This window comes from Pagrus pagrus (assembly GCF_965226575.1).
Source record: "Pagrus pagrus genome assembly, chromosome: 24".
NCBI lineage: Eukaryota > Metazoa > Chordata > Actinopteri > Spariformes > Sparidae > Pagrus > Pagrus pagrus.
The window spans coordinates 10,240,122-10,260,423 of NC_140206.1; the positions used below are offsets into that span (position 1 = coordinate 10,240,122).

The following is a 20,302-nucleotide window of genomic DNA, read 5'->3' on the forward strand; positions in this document are numbered from 1 at the left end:
GCTCTGCCAGACTAAATTAATCAATTCCTCATTCATTTTATCGCATCAATGCTTATGGCCTATCCTTTTTTTCCCTTCATATGGATTATGTCATTGCTGGTTAAATGGCTGCTCTAATTTCTAGCTTTATTTCAAGGGCATGAATGACTATCACATGGATGGTTTGTCCTGTAAATGGGCTGCTGAGGTGAGTTTCTCAGGCTGGGAGAAGAGAGGAGGGAAGAAAGAGCCTCCTGGGAGAGTCGGGGCAGCAAGACTGAGTGACGGAGAGAGGAGGAGACAGAAGACAGGTGGAGAGGGAGAGATATTGAAGGAGAGCAATAGAAAGAAGAAGAGAGAGAGGGTATAAAGATGAAATATTTGTGAGAGTAGACCTCATCTATTGCACTCTTCATGTTAGGCCTTGAGTGGTTCCTTTAATTTCTCTGCACACACCTCCACAACTGAACAACAATGCGGCAAATGTGGCTTTCGCTACTATCTGGCCTGTGCCTTCGCCTGGTTTTACCCTGCAGCGCCGAGGAAGGTCTCGAGTTCCCCAATTTTGACGGGAAGGACAGGGTGCTGGACGTCACCGAGCGCAACTACAAGAAGGCTCTGAAGAGATACGACCTCCTGTGCTTGTTCTACCATGAACCAGTGCCCGCCAACAAGGGCCTGCAGAAGCGGTTCCAGATGACAGAGCTGGTGCTGGAGGTAATACAGTGGGTCTACAGGGAAAAAGAGGGAAAAGAGACCGACAATCCCAGGAGTGGTTACGGAGAAAAAGTAGAAGACACAGATATTCTGACTGATATTCTTTCTTTATTATAGAATAAGAGATAAATGTAAATGTTTGAGACATGGACAGAGAGCAGTGTGAAAAAGTGTAATGCCCTTTAATGCCCCCATCTTCTCGAGAGGAATCTCTGCAATACTTATTTCAAACAGGCCACATTATGTAAAAGGTTTTTAAGATGTAATTGATGCCTTTATTAATAATTTTTGTAATTATTTGTAATGGGTTGCCAGGTTGTGAACTTGCAGGTGTAGCTTTCCTATTTGTTAATATTGCAGTAATAAGTGTTAGTAATCCATAAAAAATATGTATTACAACTTGGAAACCCTTTATTATTGTCATCTATAAAGCTTACACAAATGATTAATTAACCACTACCAAAGCCTCTAATTACAATGAGTTAAACTTATATAAAGAGTGTTTACTTTAGAGCTGCAGTCTATAATTTTTTATTACAGATTATTTCATTTTCTATTGAAAATGCCCATCTCATTTTCCCAAAGATCATTTCAGACATCTTCAAATTGCTTGTTTTGTATGATAAACAGTCCAAAACCCAAAGATATCTTATTAACAATGATATTTAACAGAGAAAAGTGGTCACTTTAGAAATATCTCAACTGTTGATGGACTTTGGATCTCAGTTTCTTGAGTACAATGATGTTGGGGCTCCTCCTTGGGAAGTTTTATATATAAAAACCAGAAAAGCAACGTATACTCTTATTGAGTGAGAGTATTTTGTTTTTAGTGCTAATTAGCAAATGTTAGCATGCTAAACCAAGATGGCGAACACAGCAAACAACCTGCCAATCAGTGTGCGCTAATTAGCATGCTGATGTTAGCATTTAGCTCAAAGCACGGCTGTCCTTCAACTCAACTACGCCCGACTGTTTCAACGTCGGCATGAGTTGAGGCCGTTGACTGTCACACACCTGCATTCTCCACTCCACTGGTTTCAAAAATAAGTGAAATTGTATGTAAGCTTATGGGAAAATGTGATTGACAAGTCACTACTACAGCATGTTCTCATTTATCAGGGTATGAATCAGGATATCCTCCCTCGCAGCTCCTTTTGTCCCAAATTTGATCACTTCTGGCTCCAAAAAACAAGACGGACAAGACAGCTGTGATGCCAAACTCACGGCTTCAGAACCGTTTTCCGCTGCCACTGACTTCCTTAAGTAGCTGAACGACACCCGAATCCTGCCAAGACAGCGTCATTACTGATCAAAGAAGAGAGCCGGGGTTGTATCTGCTGTGACGCACGGAGGATAGATCTGATTTCCCTGATAACATAAATGTCTCAATTAGCTACAGCTCAAATCCCCGCGGGTTAGACTCCCCACCGCCGTGCTCATTTGATGCAAACCTGTCACAACAAGTCATTGTATAGTCAGTGATCCCGCCTGTTTGGAAAACCAGACACTGAATTCCTCATTCTTCCCGTCTCCCTGATGTGTTGACTGACAGCTTAACCATAAAGTGAAGTAAAGTAGGATTAAGAGCTGTCACACTGTCACAGGCAGAGTCAGAGTTTTACCTGCACACGCTCTTAACAGGCAAGCAGTGATTTTAATCCCGTTACATGCCCTCCTCTGTGGTTCACATGTATCCAGGGATCGTTTCTAGGTCATTTTGTTAATTAGAGCTTGTTCCCAAACCTCTTTATTATGTGGCTGTGAACTAGAAATAAGTGAATGCATCCCTTCTTATTTATGAGCTCAAAGTACGAGAGAAGGTGACCCATGTTGTTCACACCGTGAATTTGTAAGCATTCACCACTTTGACCTGCCCCCAGCTTCCCTTTCAGCTATCGCTTTTGCTTCCCTGTCACGTCCGACACGCCGCTTGAAAAGCAAAAACACACAAAATCTAGTATCTTCAGTGGTGTCTCTAAATCTGTTTTCCTTTTCTCAAAAATCGCGAGCTGAAAGGCAAGCTGTCCTGACTCTAACAAGAAGAAACTCCACAGGGGGCACACACCTCGGTAATGAAAAGATGTATTGACATAGACAGCAGCAGCTGTGGATGCCAGCTCAAATACACAGCGTGGAAGTGCCAAGCTAAATGCAGAGTTAGGAACAGAGGGTGGTTGGTGTGAAGTGTGTTGATCCCCTATGTTAAACAGCCTGGATTTAAGGACGAACAGGAGTCACAGAGGTGCTGCAGCAATGGACAGTATGAGAAAAATCTTGTGTCTTTTGAACATTAAATCATGTATATATATTTTTAAAAAAGGCTTGATCTGACTGTCATTTGTCTTTGGAAACATGCAGCTCACAGCTCAGGTCCTGGAGAACAAAGACATCGGTTTTGGGATGGTGGACGCCCAGAAGGACGCCAAAGTAGCCAGAAAACTGGGTATGACTCGCATCTCCATCATTCCACTGTAATATACCCCAGTATCAGTTACATTACTGTGCATGCTGAATCTCTAAATACAGTATTATCTATAAAATCCCCTCTTATGCTTCATTTTTGTTCCAAAATATTAATTTCTCTGTATGAACTTACTTTCCACATACACTATTTGCTGGTAATGTACTTCAACTACTATGAAAACAGTGTTTTTTGCCACTTTTCTCTAAATGTGAAGCCCTCAACGTAGCTTTCTTCAAGTCACATCTTGTTCTCCCGCTGTTGAATTAGGTCTGGAGGAGGTGGGCAGCTTGTACGTCTTCAAGGACGACCGTGTCATTGAGTTTGATGGGGAGCTCTCATCAGACACACTGGTGGAGTTTCTCCTGGATGTGAGTGGACAATCTGATTCCTCCGCTTTTTAATTGTTTAATCTTGTCAGCCGTTGAGAGAAGAAATCCTCAAGCAATTAACAGCTGCAGCCTCATTAAAACACTTGTAAATGATGTATTTCACAGTAATACAAGATTTAGGAGAAGCTTTCATGTAATTTTCCCCTGAGGGTGGAGATGAAGGGAATAAAGTGAAAATCTGTGACATTTTCACATGAATAAATTTAAGTTTTACATTTTGTAGAGGGGCCGCCGGTGCCGGACATGTTTTTCCCCATCACCATTTAAATTTTGTCTTGATGTCATCAGTGTTGCTAAACATAGAAACCCTTGATTCTCAAGGATAATGTCACATCTCTAAAGTTTATATTGTGACCCTTCCATGTCACAACTGTATACACTTGTTCATTTTCTTGCCAAGAAGTGGACGAAAAGATAGATACCACTCTCATATCTGTACGTAAAACACAGGCCTAAAGCTATAGCCAGAAGCCTATTAGCTTAGCTTAGCCAGACTGGAAGCAGTGGGAATAGCAAGCGGTGAAGGTAAAAAACAAAACAAAGCATGTAATGTTGTAATGTACTATACTCTCTTCAGCTGTACTATTCTGCATTGTTAAGGCTAGTCGTTTCTCCCTGCTTCCAGTCGTTATGCTAAGCTAAACTAACAACTAGCTTTAGCATCACATTTAATAAACATACCTGAGTGTGGTATCAATCTTCTCATCTAACTCTCCACAAGAAAGTGGATAAGGAGATTTCTCAAAAATGCTTAACTATTGCTTAATGTTTTCTGAAAATACCTGTGTTATACCGCCCCCTAGGTGCTGGAGGACCCAGTTGAAATGATCAACAATGCCATGGAGCTGCGAGCCTTCGAGAGGATGGAGGAAGACATCCGCCTCATTGGCTACTTCAAAGGAGAGGATTCATGTTAGTTTATCACCAGACTCATTAATCTAGTGTGTGTGATGGGTTGAAAATACATCTTGGCCCCTAAAGTTGCCTTACTACGCTCCCCAGACGCTAATGGGATCTAGAGGCTAATGGACATTACCATGTAGCCTAACTGGCTGCTGAAGGGAAACCTGATTCCAGACTGTGGCACTCTCACTGGGTCTCACGAGAGCCTTTAAATAGCTTCTAGTTCTCTGTCTAATAGGTCAAACTGCAATTATAGTTCCTCTCAAAAAAAATAAAGGGAGTAAAAGTGAGACAGGGAAGATGCTATCTGGTCCGATATGACGGTGGCATGAAGTTTCATTATGGAGCCTATTTCTGTCCAGAGATAGGTTGGTCCTTGGTTTTGACCTTGTTGGGAGCAGAGCCGGGAGCACATTACAAGCGTATAAAACTGTATTAAGGGAGACTTTGTTACTTGGGTGAAGACAGTACAATCATGATGGGAAATTGAATGAAGCGAGTGGGTCTCACTGCTTGCCTTCCTGATCACATACTCTAGATTTGGCTAAGAATGTGACCAGAATGTGAACGATAAAGTCCCACACTCCTGTTTTACTTCCTCATCTTTGTTTTCTGTCATTCCCTCTTGAGTTCCTCATCAATCTCTCCCCCCCCTCTCTCTCTCTCTGTCTCCCTTTATCTCAGACTACAAAGCTTTTCAGGAGGCCTCCGAGCGTTTCCAACCTTACATCAAGTTCTTTGCTACATTTGATAAATCCGTAAGTAATAATGAAAAATTGATATTTTAATGAAACTGTTCAGATTTTCTTTGTTCTATCAGCTTCACCCACTCATTAAACAAACCGTCATTATATCCTCCACCTGCTCATCATAATGAAATCCTGCCATGTTGTGTGTTTCAGGTAGCCAAGCATCTCTCCCTCAAGATGAACGAGGTGAATTTTTATGAGCCGTTCATGGAGGAGCCGGCCATCCTGCCCGGCAGACCTCTGTCGGAGATGGACATCGTCGAGTTCGTCAACCAACACAGAAGGTGGGTGAGATTTATATTTCTTTAACTGGTTAATTCAACACTTTGGGAACCTGGTTGTGCCTTTAATGTAAATGTGGTCTTTGCAGGGCGACTCTGAGGAAGCTGCGGGCAGAGAATATGTTTGAAACATGGGTGAGTAGTTGACTATTTAGTTTGTAGAAATGTTTTAAATTGATTTGAGGCTGGATTGTAAAATGTGCTGTAACCTCTTTTACATTTCTAGGAGGATGACATGGATGGAATACATATTGTTGCGTTTGCAGAGGAGGAAGATCCAGGTTTTTGCCTTTTCTCCTTGTATTCGGCAGTTGTTTCCCTTTTTTCTTGAGGCCGAGCTCAGGTTTCTCTGCTCTGTCGTCCCCAGATGGCTACGAGTTCCTGGAGATCCTCAAAGACGTGGCCAGAGACAACACCAACAACCCAGAGCTCAGCATCGTCTGGATCGACCCTGATGACTTCCCTCTGGTTCTGCCTCCCTAACCCAGAAATGTTTCTTTAAATAGGTCACTGATAAGTAAGGTAACCTGGTTTGTCTCGCCCCTCCAGCTGACCACTTACTGGGAAAAAACCTTCAAACTGGACCTGTTCAGACCTCAGATTGGTGTCGTCAACGTCACAGATGTGAGTAATGTTTCAAATCTTTAGCCTTCTTTAGTCATTAGCCTTCATCTTGACTTCCTTGGTGCTCTGTGATCAAGGCGGACAGCGTGTGGCTGGACATGTCCAACGACGAGGACCTGCCCACCCCCGAGGAGCTGGAGGACTGGATTGAGGACGTCCTGTCAGGGAGGGTGAACACGGAGGACGACGACGAGTCTTCAGATGACCGGGACCACCCTGACAGCTACGTCACGGAGGACAGCTCCGAAAGTCACGACCCAGATGAGGAAGAAGACAGCGACGACTAACCTGAGGAGTTATGTGGTGGTTAAAATATTATTAAAATTCTCGTATTTTTTACCCAGTTTAAAATAAGTGAAATAAAAAGGCTGGTCTCCAGATAAAGCAGATAAATCAGAACCGATTAAAGGTCATCATGGAAGATTTTTGGCCCAGTTTGCAATAAAGTCAGCACAGTGCCTGAGGCAGTAATTCTCCTGTACTCACCGAGGATCAAGATATCAGCACGCTACAGTTTCTGTGTCACATACATGTCAGTTCAAGCTCCATTTATAGATGTAGGCCAATCGGGGTATTAAAACTATCTATCAGCTATCACCTTTTCAGTTGCTATGGCTAACGTGTTAGCAAACAGTCTCTTATTTACACATCCAGCAGACATTGAGCGATATTACCATTCATTTGCTGTCACATTTCGAGTTAAATCAAATATTTTCTCTCCTTTTAGCTCTATTTTGGTCTCCACCAACTCCCGAGACAAAAATATCTGCTGCCCCGCTATGTTCACGAGCTAGCTGCTAACTTTGCCTCCCTGTTGTTTGGTGCTAGCCAGTAGTAGCCTATACAGTGGGTTTTAAAACAGTTTCCTGAAATGTGTGGAAACGGTACTGATGAGAGCTGTAAGAGTGAATCAAAATATTAAAGCGGCTGGCCGTAAAACCAAAACAATAAGCTGGAAGATGCTAAAACGCTCAGTAAAGGTGAGTATGATCCGGTGATAATTCTTTGCGATCACACTACACATACCTTAAAATACAAATATTAGTTATTGCAGATTTAAATGCACAGTATGTTATTTCTGCCACAAGGGGTCTCCTGGTCAAAACAAAATTAAAGATGTTAGCAGAAAGCTGGAGTTGTTTTCAGACATTTCGAGAAATGTTACATACTATATATTTAAGGTTGATTTGCATTTTTAGATAGTTAAGAGGAATATTAGTTTTTGTTCTGTTAAGTCGAATAGTTTTTGAATTGTTTCTTGTAATTAATTCAGGGCAAAGTAAAATTAATAGTTGTCTATATTGAATTTTTCGGACAAAACAAAGGTGTTAAAGGCACCTTTTTGAGAACATTTTCAATGTAAAAGAGTGTTAATAAAAGTACAGAATGACTACGTGCACGTCTTTTAATGTGAATCAACGCCGCTGTTTTAAAGGAACAGTTCACCCAAAATGGAAAATTCTGTCATTATCTACTCACCCTCATGCAGATGGAAAAGTTTCGTAGTCCAACAACAACTGAACAACTTTTGGACTTTTTAAAACAAGTCCCCATCTACTTCAGCTGTTTAGGAGAATGCTGCAACAATGTTTTGCCGTGAAGCTCCAGAAATGTTTTGTGGACTACGAAACTTCACCTGACTTTCAATCGGCACGGGGGTGAGTAGATACTGTAATGACTGAATTTTCATTTTTGCGTGAACTGCTCCTTTAAGGTGTGTATGTGAGCGCACACACGCTTCTCTTCCTCATTAAGAATGTGCAGACTGACGCTCGAGACAGCAGATTGGCACATCTTCTCCCTCAGTCAATGAGCATTTTCACCTTGAATTATTCAAACATTAGTGAATAATTCAGCATCATTATTTCCCCTAATGGGAGTCGGGGTCTGGACAGGGAGGTCGGGGGTGAGACGGGCTAAAACGCTGCCCACTGGGGCCCAACAAACAGCGTAAGGCGAGGACATATACCGCTGGACATGAATAAATAATACAGGGCCATGCAAAAATCATTATTCCCCTGGAGGTGGATGCGATGCAGTGTGTAAACAGGATGTTTGTATCATGCTGTGGGATTTACACATAATCCATGCCATAGCTGAGAGACGAGGACATTCATCTGTGAGTGTGTGTGTGCATTTAAACGTGACCTGAGGCGATAACATTTTCACGCTCTCTCCTGAGGAAAAAAGAAACAGTGTCATGGAGCAAGTGTGACGTTCTGCTGGGCCTTTAGGTTACATAATCCTGTGAATGTCAAGTGTGATGGTGTTTTACATGAGCGTTGACTAAAAGGAGGGCAGGAGGACCTCCTTACGCCTAGGAGAGGGAAGGATGAGCATAAAACAGCAAAGCACAAAGAAAAGACAGATGTATTATGGGGAAGCTTTCTGAAGCCAGGAGGCGATAGGAGGATTTCCTCTCATGCCTCCATCAGCACATAACCAAGTCATTACCAAATAAATAGAGAAGCTGGGTGAAAGGAAGAAAAACATTCCATTTAGATGCAAATGCTCCTCATTTCCGTCTCCATCCACCTCCCTCCTGCTCGTCCCGGTACGGGAGGGGGATTAAGCCGAGGACAGATGAGTTCCGACAGGCGGCCTCGCGCCCTCTGCTCGCAGCGGGATGAGGTTGTTTGTTTTCAGCACCGGACACTGACACTGACATTCATTTACCCATGAGCCCCGGCTACGCCGCTCTGACAGGCTGATGGCAGGCCAATTACTGTTGAGCTTCATGACAACAAAAAGCCACCAAAATACGGCCAAAAAAGGTGAATTTCTGCTCCGCCGTGTCACACAGCAGGGTCGCAGGTTTAATGGGCAGAGACAGAGGAGTGTGGGCGCACCTGTGAGAAACTGGTGCATACGAGAGAGAGAGGTGATGAAAGACGGTGTACACGCCAAACTAAAGCTGAGCAATTAAAGGAAAAATCCACTTTAGCGATGCAGTTTATCGTTTTGCTTTCAGGGAAAATGGAGCAAACTGAAATCATCAGTGGTGAATGTCTGTTTTCGACGGAAGCCAGGAGCGGACTTTGCAATAATAATATTTATTTGTTATCTCGAGATCCAAAATTCATTATTCTTATCTCTGATATTTTCCTCATGCTAACAGGATAATTATCCTGAAAAAACAACAGGTAGTTTGCTCATTATAATAAGCTAATCAATGCATTGTCTTGGGAAAACGATCTGTTATTTTCCAGAGACAGAAACATTCAGGTATTTACACTTTAAACTCATTTGTTCATTATATTTTGTAGTATTTTTAATTGATAATATGCACAGGGTAAAATGGACCTAAATGTACACCCTGTTATGTTATTCATTATTACAATGTTAATACTAATTTTATGGTTTCACCCACAAGCATGGAGATAATTACTGGGTCAATTAATATAGAATGTAACATGTCAAGGTATTTTATTTTAATTATATGTATGGTTTAAGGAGTTTTAAAGGGTTTAAACCTTTAAACAGAGTATAAACTCCAAACAATTTACAATAGAAACATGAAAAATGTCCTTAAATCCTTAAGTAAGGGATGCTTTTCAAGGTTTTTGGTAAATTTTAGTCTGTAGACGTTCAGAATCCCTTAAACCAAGCATTAAATGAAAAACAATTCAAAATAACGAGCATATAACTGTTTGAAATACCAGAATATATACTAATCAATGAATTGATCATGTTAAAAACACCTTATCATTATGTCTTCATATTGTCAGGTTTAGGTATCGGAGCCTAATCAGCAGATAAATCCATTATAGAAGCTTCAAACAAAACTACAAGAAAAGCCTCAATAGACCAGAATGCAATGCAGCAGTACAACATGTTGCATTGTGAGCACATAGACCTCATTTTCACAACTAAGGTGGGTAGCCAAAAGTATTCATTGGTTAAATAGCCACCTTTAAATAAAAGTAAAAGCTACTGTGAACCCAGAGGCATTCTGGGATATGGAGGAAATCACAAATAGAGGTATAAATAGAAAAGCAGTGCGTCAACACAGATTTGCTTGCTGTTCTGTGTAGGTGCTCCTACTAAATACAAAAAATGTAAATGTGACATCTGGTCCCTGTTTAAACCCCCGCAGCAGATTTACACTCAGAGAGAGTGTCGGCCTAATAAAACTGATCCAGTGCAGCAGTTTTTACAAACGTTCATAAAAATGTTTATTTTTTTCTTCTTTACAAATGCTAATGCTGTGAAACTGAAACACGTCTTACATTGCAATGTCACGTCTTCATCATAAAGCTGTCCCACAAAAAAAACAAACCATGACGGAGGACTGTAACCTGGCAACAGCGTGACAGATGGTGGTGATGTAGAGGAGGTGAGGTGTGTGTGTGGGGCGGGGGGGGGGCTGGTCATGTGAACTGGAATGGCATACATACACACATACACACACACATACATGCTTGTTTACATAAATAGATACAGTGTAAAAACAGGAGGCACAGTCACATTGGGATCATACAAAGTTCATCTGTCAGTAGGTACAAAATACGACCAGTGGCAGGTGTTTAAAAAAAGAGATTTGCCGTTACGCAGGAAACAGCAGTGTTTTTTTCTTTCCAGGTGATTTAACAGATACAAGTTTACAGTGAAAGAATGTTTTTTTTGCAGTGAAAGCATGTTGCTGCTGCCTCAAGCAGACAGACTGTTACTGTCAGGTTTACCAGCCAGGGGGCAGCAGGGGACAACCCTGCTCACAGCCACAGAAGACCGAGCTCAGTGTGGTTCTCTTCTACTACTTTGGTGAGTTTACCCGGATTGGTTATGACAAAGTGAAATTTGAGCATTATCAGGAACCTAAAAGTGTCATTTTCAGTGCCGTTAGCTTAATTACAACTGTTTCGACTGTTTCGTCTGGCTTTACGAGATAGAAAAAATCCCCTCCGAGTCTTCCACTGAGGTGGCTGACCTCGAGGGATTCGCTGCGATTGGTTCGTCAGACAACAGAGGCGAGACGAGGGAGTAAAGGAAAACCAGACGGTCCAGTTGGGAGGGAGGTTCCGCCCTGCTGCGGCTCTCTCTACTGATACACACTGTGTTGATTCATTATCATCCTTTGTGTACTCTAGTGATACAAGCAGCCCCTGTGAGCCCTGAAAGATGAAATCATACTTCTAAACATTGCAAATTCTCAGAAAAAAGAACCATCTGTGCAGCAAGAGTGTGAAGTTTGATTTTTTTTACCCCAACCCAACACTTCTTTTTCACATCAAAAGTGTAGTGGCAACACTTCTTTGAGATGTAAAGGGTACTGACTCATGTAGTCTACCATGTCCACTTTCTGCATTGAATTCTGGAGGCTTGTGACTCCCCTCGATTGGCTCTCCAATGATGAGGGGTGACGACTAGCTGGTAAAAAACTGTAAATTTCACGGGCATGACAGAAATGAAAGTAAACAAAAAATGATCCAAATGATTGGCCCTCACATAAAGACAGAAAGGCAAAAGAAGTCTTGCAGCGTTCCCTTTATAGGTTGACTTTTAATGTGAAAAACACCAGGAAGTGTTGCATTTTCTTGGTGGTAGCTTAAAGGTGCTAAAGTTAAGAATTTTAGTTGAGTTAGCATGCTAACCAGCTAGCTTCAGCCCGTCCTGGTCCAAAGCTCCTGTGATGGTGAACGCCGACAGATAGCAGCAGTTAGCAGCAGTAAGCTGCCCCCTACTTGTTTTTAGTTTGAAGTCGACAGGAGGCCAATTCTTACATACTGCACCTTTAACATTAATTAAGGAGTACGGCAAAGAAGAAACGACTGGAAAGAAAACATTATTCTGGCTAAAAAGAGAACTCAGAGCAGCAGAGTGGTGAGTGTAACATGTCCCTGTTAGTGTTCGTGCTTATTTGAAAACCGGCTTTTACATGAGAATTTATGGCATCTAGATTTTCTGGCCTGTAACACAAAGTGGGGGAGTTCTTGTTTAAAGTAATCAGTAGTACTTTTTATCTCTGTCTGTTTACATCTCTGTCTCTCCTCCTCGCTGCCTTCCCTTCCCATCATGTCAGGCAGATGCAGCAGACGTGAAAGCCCTGAGAAGGTTATTGAACCGATGAGGCAGGGCAAATGTTTTCGGGCATGTATCCACCTCTGAGCGCCTCTTATGATCCGCTTCATTCTGTGTTTAATGGCATGCGTGTGTTGCTCCCAACTGGAGTGGAAATATTTTGGATTTTGCTCCATTGCACCTGGAGAAGAAGAACCGCGCACCAAAAACAGCCTCAAAGCGTCTTCGCCTTGGCTGCTAGAATTAGCACTCATGGGTGCTACCGTACGCCTTCAGCTGGACATGAGGCGGGTTGGAGTTTGGCATCTCAACTGTCAAGAAAAGTGTTAGTCCGGAGCGCTAAAGATATCCTGAAGTAGTGATGAGGAAAACAGTCCTTTATGAGTAGGCTGAGATCACATGTTCCATCCTTTTTAGGCATTTATAAACTTACATAAATGTGCATTTAATGCAAAGTCTGATTGAGTTTCAACTTTTTGTCAAATGCATTTAATTTGGTTTTTAATCCATTTAATTCTCAATCTGTTGACGTCCACAAGAGCTTATACTTTCAAATGTTGTGGAGGAGACGGCAAAACACAGGCAGGACAGTTGTTGCGTGTTTCCATCAGGCTTCAAATATCAAAATCCAAGTCACGCCATCGAAGTCCTTAGTGGTTTGTCCGTCTGTCCGTTTGTCCCGTGGAAATAAAGGAGTGACCGAGACAACGCAGTCTCTGTGGGGATGTCAGAAACCTCAAATGTTCCCGTCTCGTTTGGCTACAGCATCTCCAACAGAAAAGGAACGAGTGATTGTGTTGACAGAAGTGCACACACACACACACACACACATACACACGCATAAACTCACACATACCGTATGTGCACACAACCAAAGTAGAGTCAAACTTCTGTGGGCGTAATCTTGCCTCAAATCTCTTTTTTGCTGTCATCCAAATCAAACATAAAAAGATCAATATATTCAAACGTGTGTAATATATATATATAGATTCATATATAATATATAAAAATTCCAAAAAAAGTAAAAATAAAAACTGCAAACCCAAAATGAAAACATCCGAGAGCAACGAAACAGGGTGAGGGATAAAAAAAACAGAAGAAGTTTGGAGTCCTACACGGAGGTTTCGGACTGTAGCCGCAGGACGAACTTGTGCGACTTGGGGTCGATGTATTCCTCCGACATCTGGATGTACGGGATCTTCTTTGTTGTCACCACCAGGCTGAAGTCCACGCACTTGAGCAGGAAGATGGTGCCGTCTTTCAGGCCGCTGGTGACCGACGCCTCGCTGATCAGCGTCCACTGACGGGCCAGCCAGTGGTCCCGGCTGTACTGCAGGGTGGGACCCGGGGCCAGGTAGCTCTCCAGGAACGCCTGGATGGGAAGACAGAATAATTCAGAAAAAGTCACCTCATTTAGTACGAACGCGTCAAATCTTTCTCCAATCAAGACAAATTAAAGTGAAGTGACCGTCATGCGTTCTGACCTTGGGCGTCATGTTGTTGGTGATGCAGAAGGCCAGGTGCTGCTGGATGCTCTCCATGCTGTGGCAGTGCTGCTGCTTGGTGGTCCTCAGGTACTTCTGCAGGGCGCGAGCCATGGATGGGAAAATGGCCTGTGCTGCCTCTCGCGGGTCCATCACGTCCCCTGGAGCCTTCTTCTGCTCCTCCTCCTGCATGCGCTTGATATGCGTGAACGCCTCCTCGACCGCCACCACCAGTCTGGGAGGAAACACAGCATTGCCTGATTGGATCTGACTATTAACTTGTTAGCTAGAACTTGTTAAACAGTTGCCTATTTACACATGTAGCAGACATTAGCATCCATTAGGAGTTGTGTTTCTGCCAACCGGGTCCAATATTCACTTTCTTTTAGCTCTGTTTTTGGTCTCCACCAACTCCTGAGAAAAAAATCTGGCTATTTAGCTACTAAATGCGACACTATGTTCATCAGATGGTCGCTAACTGTGTCCATCTATTGCTTGGTACTGACCACAGAGTGTACAGTGGATTTCATAGATTTTTAACTGCGAACAGCCGCCTTCTGTGTCTATCTACAGTCGTTAGTTGCAGCCCTATTGGTGATCGTTCCTTGTGGGTTCACGTATTGATCAGGTGTCATGTGTGATCTATTCTCAATAAAAAAGCAGCTTTGAGCAACGGTTCTGCTTTAAGTAACCTATTCAGTTTGCTATAGCGTTAATGTTTGACTCCCAGCTGGTATGAGTGGGACTAACGATGCCCTTTTTCTTCTGGTCCCTATCTCTGTTGCTTGGTTGTTGAGATGTAAGCGACTACAGTACTTCTGGGTTAATATTTAATGTCCAGTGTGCAATTTTAGACTCCTAAAAATATTCCTCCACAGATGCCTACCGTGCTTTGCGCTTGCGGACACGCCTCTCGTGCTCGGCCTCCTCGTAGTACAGCTCGTTGTGGCTGGTGTCCCTGCGGCGGGCGGCGGCTGCGATCATGGCTCTGGACTGGGAGTGGGCCAGACCTGCTGCTGCATTGTTCCCTGGACCTGTCGTGACAAAGAGATAAGACAGGAGTGGTTACTGAATGTGTGTGTGTCTCGCTTAGTCAGAGTGACACAGACGGAGGGAGGGAAGTCTTAAGTGATGACATAAAATGCAACGTGCTTTCAGAGTGGAGGGGTAGATTATTCAGCACATAAACCTCGGTCCATTTCCTTTTATCACCAGCAATATTAAAGCCCCAGGAGCTTAGTCACACAAAGTCGTAATTTTTAATTGTTCCAAGCGCTGTGATCATTGGAGAATCTAAAACACACACTGCTCACTCTCATACAGCGATTGATATTCAAACATTCCCTTTACTTCAACCACTTGGTGCCTTCAGGAGGCACGATGCGTCCAATTAGAGCGTCTCAGGCAACTTCAAAAGTTTACATTTCTGGAATTAGGCTGGGAGGCTGCTGATGAACCCTGCCTGGTGTTAATGCAGGTTAAAAGAAGGCAGAGCTGGTGAATTATTAATGGGGGGGCAGGGATCGTGCATGAACAGAATAATTCATGGACGGAGAGGAGGGAGTTTTCAACACAGCCTGCTCTCGGTGTTACTGCACTTAGACGGGATTTATGGAAGGGATTGTTCGGCTGAAAGCTGTGTGCAGGATGTCAGGAGCGGGCGAACTTAGAATATTGTATGTGTGCTTTTAACCACTTCTGTGTGGAACATTTAAAATGCCAAAACAAATACACATCAAACAAAGAACTTAAATTAAATATCATCAGAGGCAAAGTACTGCAACAGGCTGCGGTCAGCAAGAAACTTGAGTAAAAGAAAAAGTAACAGCATAATATTAATATTAGTAATAATAATTATCTTTATTATTTTTAGTAACAATGATATTTAAAGGAAGAAAAGGAAAACAAAAAGGTTGATTACAATTTCACAAAATATTATGTTCTGAAAGACACAAAACTTGATATAGACTTGAAATAAATAAATATATTTATTTATGTTTTAATAACGGCAATACAGACTTTTTCTGTAGATAAACAAGTTTACAAGGTGTGTTACCTGACAATTTTCCTCTCATGGTATACCTTAAGACCTGAATACCGCTGCAACCCTTATTTTATATCACTTATTCCTTCTCATCTTGGCATTTTATATCTTCCATACTTTAGAGGCTTTCTTTGCAGAAACAACCTTTTATCCGCTGGGATTCATTTCAATTCCCGATATCTCGAGCTGAGAAACCAATATGGAAACCAAATCGCTTGTCAGGCATCATAAAATCACCTGAATCCATTTGAATGCAGAGTAATTGAGTGTTACGGCCGCTTTGCGCTCAGAGCTTCGCCACTCTTTAATCAAGGAGAGATTATTGTCTGTCCCTGAGTTCGTCTTATTTATTACAATGTCGGTGCGGCTGCAGAAAGAACGGAGGAGTGGGAAGTAAAAAGCTCCAGATAAGAGAGACGGAGAGGTCCCTGAGTGGCTGCTGCAGGATGAAAATGAAGGAGGACGAGACACGAGAGAGAAATGACAAGACGGGCGGCGTAATAGCTATTGATTTATCAGCCGTCTCCGTGACCGTTTGAGAGGAGGCAGGAGAAAGGAGGGAGACAAATGGAGGCCGAAAAAACGAAGAGGGAGTCAAGTTAGTGCAAATAAGTGAAGCTTGAGTACACTTAAGGGAGAGCGACAATTTAATAGAGGGTTTGTGTTACATTCCGCCAGCTGTTGTGAGCTCCAGTGAACTTTTTCATCAACCTGTGGCATGCAAAGAGTGAAGAGTGAGTGCATCCACAGTTAGTGAGCAGTGACGTCGCTTCTCTGTGCAGGAGGGGAGGCTTTCGTTTGCCTTCAAGGACGAGAGCTTTTATAAAGTGAACTCCAGCAGTCTGTGAGGGTGCTTTAGTTAGCAGCAGCGTTGCATGTACTTACTGTCGAAAAGGTAGGCTTTCAGTTTAGCTCTAAAGGCTTCTTAAAAGGTTAGCATCGGTGTAAAGAGACACATAAAGGAGAAGAGAAAGTCAACATTTCAGCTGAGAAGTGGCTCGAATCACCTGCTCAGAACGCACCAGAGGGAGCACAGAGGCACATATCAAATAACCTCGCTTGTATTCTTGCATGTTGTAGCACATTAGCTACAAATCACCTGCGCTGTCAACAATTTTACCAATTATGATATTTTTGCAGATTGATTTCCTTCCTTACAGGCAGCTTTGTGTTTCAGCACATTCCAGTACAGTATGGAAATTAACCAGCAGAGACTTGAAATGCCTGTGATGTTAAACTGCACGCAGATAACACATGGCTAACACATGCAAACCCCACAAATACCGGCGCTAAAGAGAAGACACAGTTAGCATCACTTTCAGCTCTAGTAAAAGAAAAGCGCACAGAAGATTCAAGTTGCTGAAAGGTGGATGAAATACATGGAAATCACTGGTAGTTCATTTAAATCCAATTTTATCATTCTTAAAAATGGGTTTACAGGTCTTAGGGAGTTTTTTTATGGTTTGAGTGGAAGTTGCATTGTGGGTAATGGAGGCACCATGTTTTCAAAGCAGTCCAGTGGTTTAGCATTGCACTCCACAACACTAACTTACTATGGACAGTTAAAAAGAAATCAAAATCGATACAGCAGAACCAGAGACATCACCTTTTTTATTCCACATTCTTCTTCCTTTTCAAAATGTAGCGCCTACATTACCCACAATGTATCCATTGTGTATGTGTATGTAGCCACAAAAGGCTTGAAACTACTTTTTCACACATGTAGTAGTTCTCCCCAAGACCTGTAAACACACTTTCATTTGTAAAATTGATGGAGTTACCCTTTAAAGGAGCGCATGAAATATTAAATGACAATAATTAGTCAGTCAACAGATAGGACTAATAAATCTACAAATATTTTGATAATTTTTTACTTTTTCAGTTATTTTCTCAGCAGAATTGGCAATTTAAGTTCCTCAAATGGGAGGATTTCCTTTGTCAACTCAATATATTCAAGTTAAGGACTGTCGGTCAGATAAAAAAACATTTGAAATGCATCAGACTTGGCTCTGTCAAAATATAATGGAAAAAATAACTGTTAGTTGCACAGCTACAAAAATCTAAATCAAGTAGCATCAAGTTTAAACAACCTCTTCTGTGTAACAAGTAAAAATTGTAGTATGACCACAGGGCATATTTTGTCCAAGAAGTCTAGCATTAAGAAGGAAAAGCAGCCCTTCACACCACCAGAACACGATGAGAACAAAAGCACAGACAAAACAAAACATGAAGTTCAAAAGGCTTCCCACTCACCCTCAGCGGGGGCTGCTGGGAACTCACCATCCACGTTGTAGACCTTGAGGCCGGCCAGGTGCTTGGCTGCGCGGGACTTGGAGGCGGAAAGCAGCGCCGGGTTGTGGACTGGGAAGTCACAGTAGTAGTGCTCTAAGATGGCCAGAGCTGCTCGCTGAATGCTGGGGAGGAGAGGGATTAAAAGTACGCTTTAGCCACGGGAAATATTTCAGGTAAAATCCAGGTAGATCTATGGCAGTGTGGAGGTTGAGACGGAGAAAGTGAGAAGCATTAGCCACAGGACGTCTTTCACTTGTAACACCTAATACTTGGAAATCCCTGCAGTAAATCCACACCGCTTCTCGCTCAATAAAGAAGACAGAAGAGGGCAAAAACAGAAGGGAGTGTTAGCCCCGAGACCGTCTTTAAAAAGTTACTACGACTGAAAAAAAATCCTCCTCGTATTTCTCAAGGATAGCAAGTGCCATCTGTTGAGTGGTGGCGAGGAGGGAGACACACTTTCAAGTGGCTCCCACCTTCCAGCTCAAACATAATAGGATCAAACATGAAAGAAAAGAGAACCGAGATCTGTCGGAAGAGAGAGCCGGAGAAGGACAGAAGGTGATGCTGAAGGAGGAAGCGAGATGACAAACAAGATCTAAGAGTAATACTTCGAGCCTTTGAGGGAAACTCCCTTAATACTGTGACGCCAAAGTCATACAAAACACAGAAGGGACGCATGGGGACACTTGAGTGAAATACAAAGAAAAAACTGAAACATTTAAGGTCAACTAAAGCCACACTGTTCATTTAAAAAGACTCATCACATGAGGAACAGGAAGGGAAGAGTGCTGAGAGCAACATGATCGCAAATTCACTGGAACTTCATTCATTTCAGTCAGAGCTCCTGACCGTAAACAGCACATCAGATTTCTGAATTTCTTTTTTTTGTACTTTGATTTTGTTTCTTTACCGGCAGCTCGTCCTGCTGAAAATCAATTTCTAGGATGTAAGCTGTTCCCCAAACCAACACGGACTGACAGCAATTAAGGAATGAGAATTAAAGTCCACACATGCGTGGGTTTTAGGCCTAGTTTGGAACAGAAAAGATACGACACTGACAAAGTTCAACACTGGAGCTCCCCAGTATGCCGACGACACCACCGTCATCGTCCACATTAAAAACAAGATGAGAGTTCACATCAGGATGAAAACAACAACCTTGCAGAGTGGTGCACAGCAACAATCTAGTGCTCAACGTCAGCAAAACCGAGGAGCAGATTGCTGTTTTTAGAAAAAAACAGGACGCACAGACACACCCCTCGGAGGTAATGAGAAAAGGGGAAGAAAAGGGAGGGGAGTAAGTTGAAGCAGTCAGAGATAGATGTATGCTCCTGAGCAGCAGCTACAGCTCAGATCCTGAACCTTTACACTGCGGCTCAGAGAGCATGCCAGGTCTTGTCCTTCATAATACAACACTTTTAAAGCAACTGTGTTTTCACATGATATGCAACATAAATCATTTGCTCTTTTATAATCTACTGCCTTTGTTTTCCTGGAGCAGAGCGACATTCGAATCCAAAGAGAGATTATGTTACTTCTAAAAGAGGATTTATCACAATCTACCTTTTCACAAATCAAAACTCTAATTCATAGGCAAATAATGATTAATTAATCATAAGTAATTGTTTGTTTTTTTTGCATGCCTACACAGTTGCAGATAAAGCTCAGGCTACACTCTTAACATTAGTATTATACTGTTTCCACTGGTGGCTGCGGAGGATCGTTTCCGACTCATCTGATCCAAACATTTCAGATCCAGAGCACTGTAAAGTACAAAAGTCAAAACAAATCGATAAAAGATAAATGTAATCATTTACTAAAGTTCTATCCAACAAAATATTTTGCTTCAATCCATATTCATTGGAGTTACTTCATTGTTTTTCAAAGGTTAAAGGGGCAGTTGACCAGCAATCTTTGCTCATGTTGCTCTCTGTTTGCTATACACATAAACAAAACACTGCTAAAACACTCAATCAGGTTTAAATATTAAAGGTGCAATATGTAAGCATTGGCCACTTGTTGAATTCACACTTCCAAAAAACAGGGGCAGCATATCACCATAACTGCTAACTGCTCCTGTTTATGCATCCATGACTGCAGCTAAGTTAGCCATGCAGCTAGCCGGGCTACCTTGCTAGTATTGGCATTTACTCTGCTAGCACAGGAGGTTGGACCGCTGGGAGAAAGAGGTTTCCAGGCAAGGGGCTAGCTGATTAGCATGCTAACATCACATAGATGTATTTGACATAATGTCAGAACTGTTATTTCTTCACATTCTCTTGATGATTTTAGTACATTTTTTAATGCTTTAAGCTAAAATTTATACATATTGCACCTTTAAACTACAGTAGCAGA

The 20,302-nt window shown here is 42.2% G+C and overlaps 2 protein-coding genes across 5 annotated transcripts in view; one reads left to right on the plus strand and one right to left on the minus strand.

The window, feature by feature from the left end:
- Positions 1 to 229: 229 nt before the first annotated feature.
- LOC311253163 (calsequestrin-2-like) lies at positions 230 to 7,499 on the plus strand. The gene is made up of 11 exons (XM_084346949.1): positions 230 to 696; positions 3,055 to 3,139; positions 3,428 to 3,528; positions 4,353 to 4,461; positions 5,137 to 5,210; positions 5,355 to 5,485; positions 5,572 to 5,617; positions 5,709 to 5,763; positions 5,850 to 5,950; positions 6,032 to 6,106; positions 6,184 to 7,499. The coding sequence occupies exons 1-11, from the start codon at positions 454 to 456 to the stop codon at positions 6,391 to 6,393; spliced, it is 1,230 nt and encodes a 409-aa protein (XP_084203075.1). The 5' UTR covers positions 230 to 453; the 3' UTR covers positions 6,394 to 7,499.
- Positions 7,500 to 10,256: 2,757 nt separating this feature from the next.
- Positions 10,257 to 20,302, minus strand: part of LOC311253420 (vang-like protein 1) — a 49,261-nt gene continuing 39,215 nt past the window's right edge. For 3 of the 4 annotated variants that reach the window (XM_084347367.1, XM_084347368.1, XM_084347370.1), the window contains 4 exons: positions 17,906 to 18,066; positions 14,495 to 14,642; positions 13,609 to 13,843; positions 10,257 to 13,496 (listed from right to left, as the gene is read on the minus strand). In XM_084347367.1, coding sequence (XP_084203493.1) covers positions 13,236 to 13,496; positions 13,609 to 13,843; positions 14,495 to 14,642; positions 17,906 to 18,066 — 805 coding nt within the window. In that variant the 3' untranslated portion in view covers positions 10,257 to 13,235. The remainder of the gene's footprint in view (positions 13,497 to 13,608; positions 13,844 to 14,494; positions 14,643 to 17,905; positions 18,067 to 20,302) is intronic. The other variant, XM_084347369.1, reaches the window with a different exon arrangement.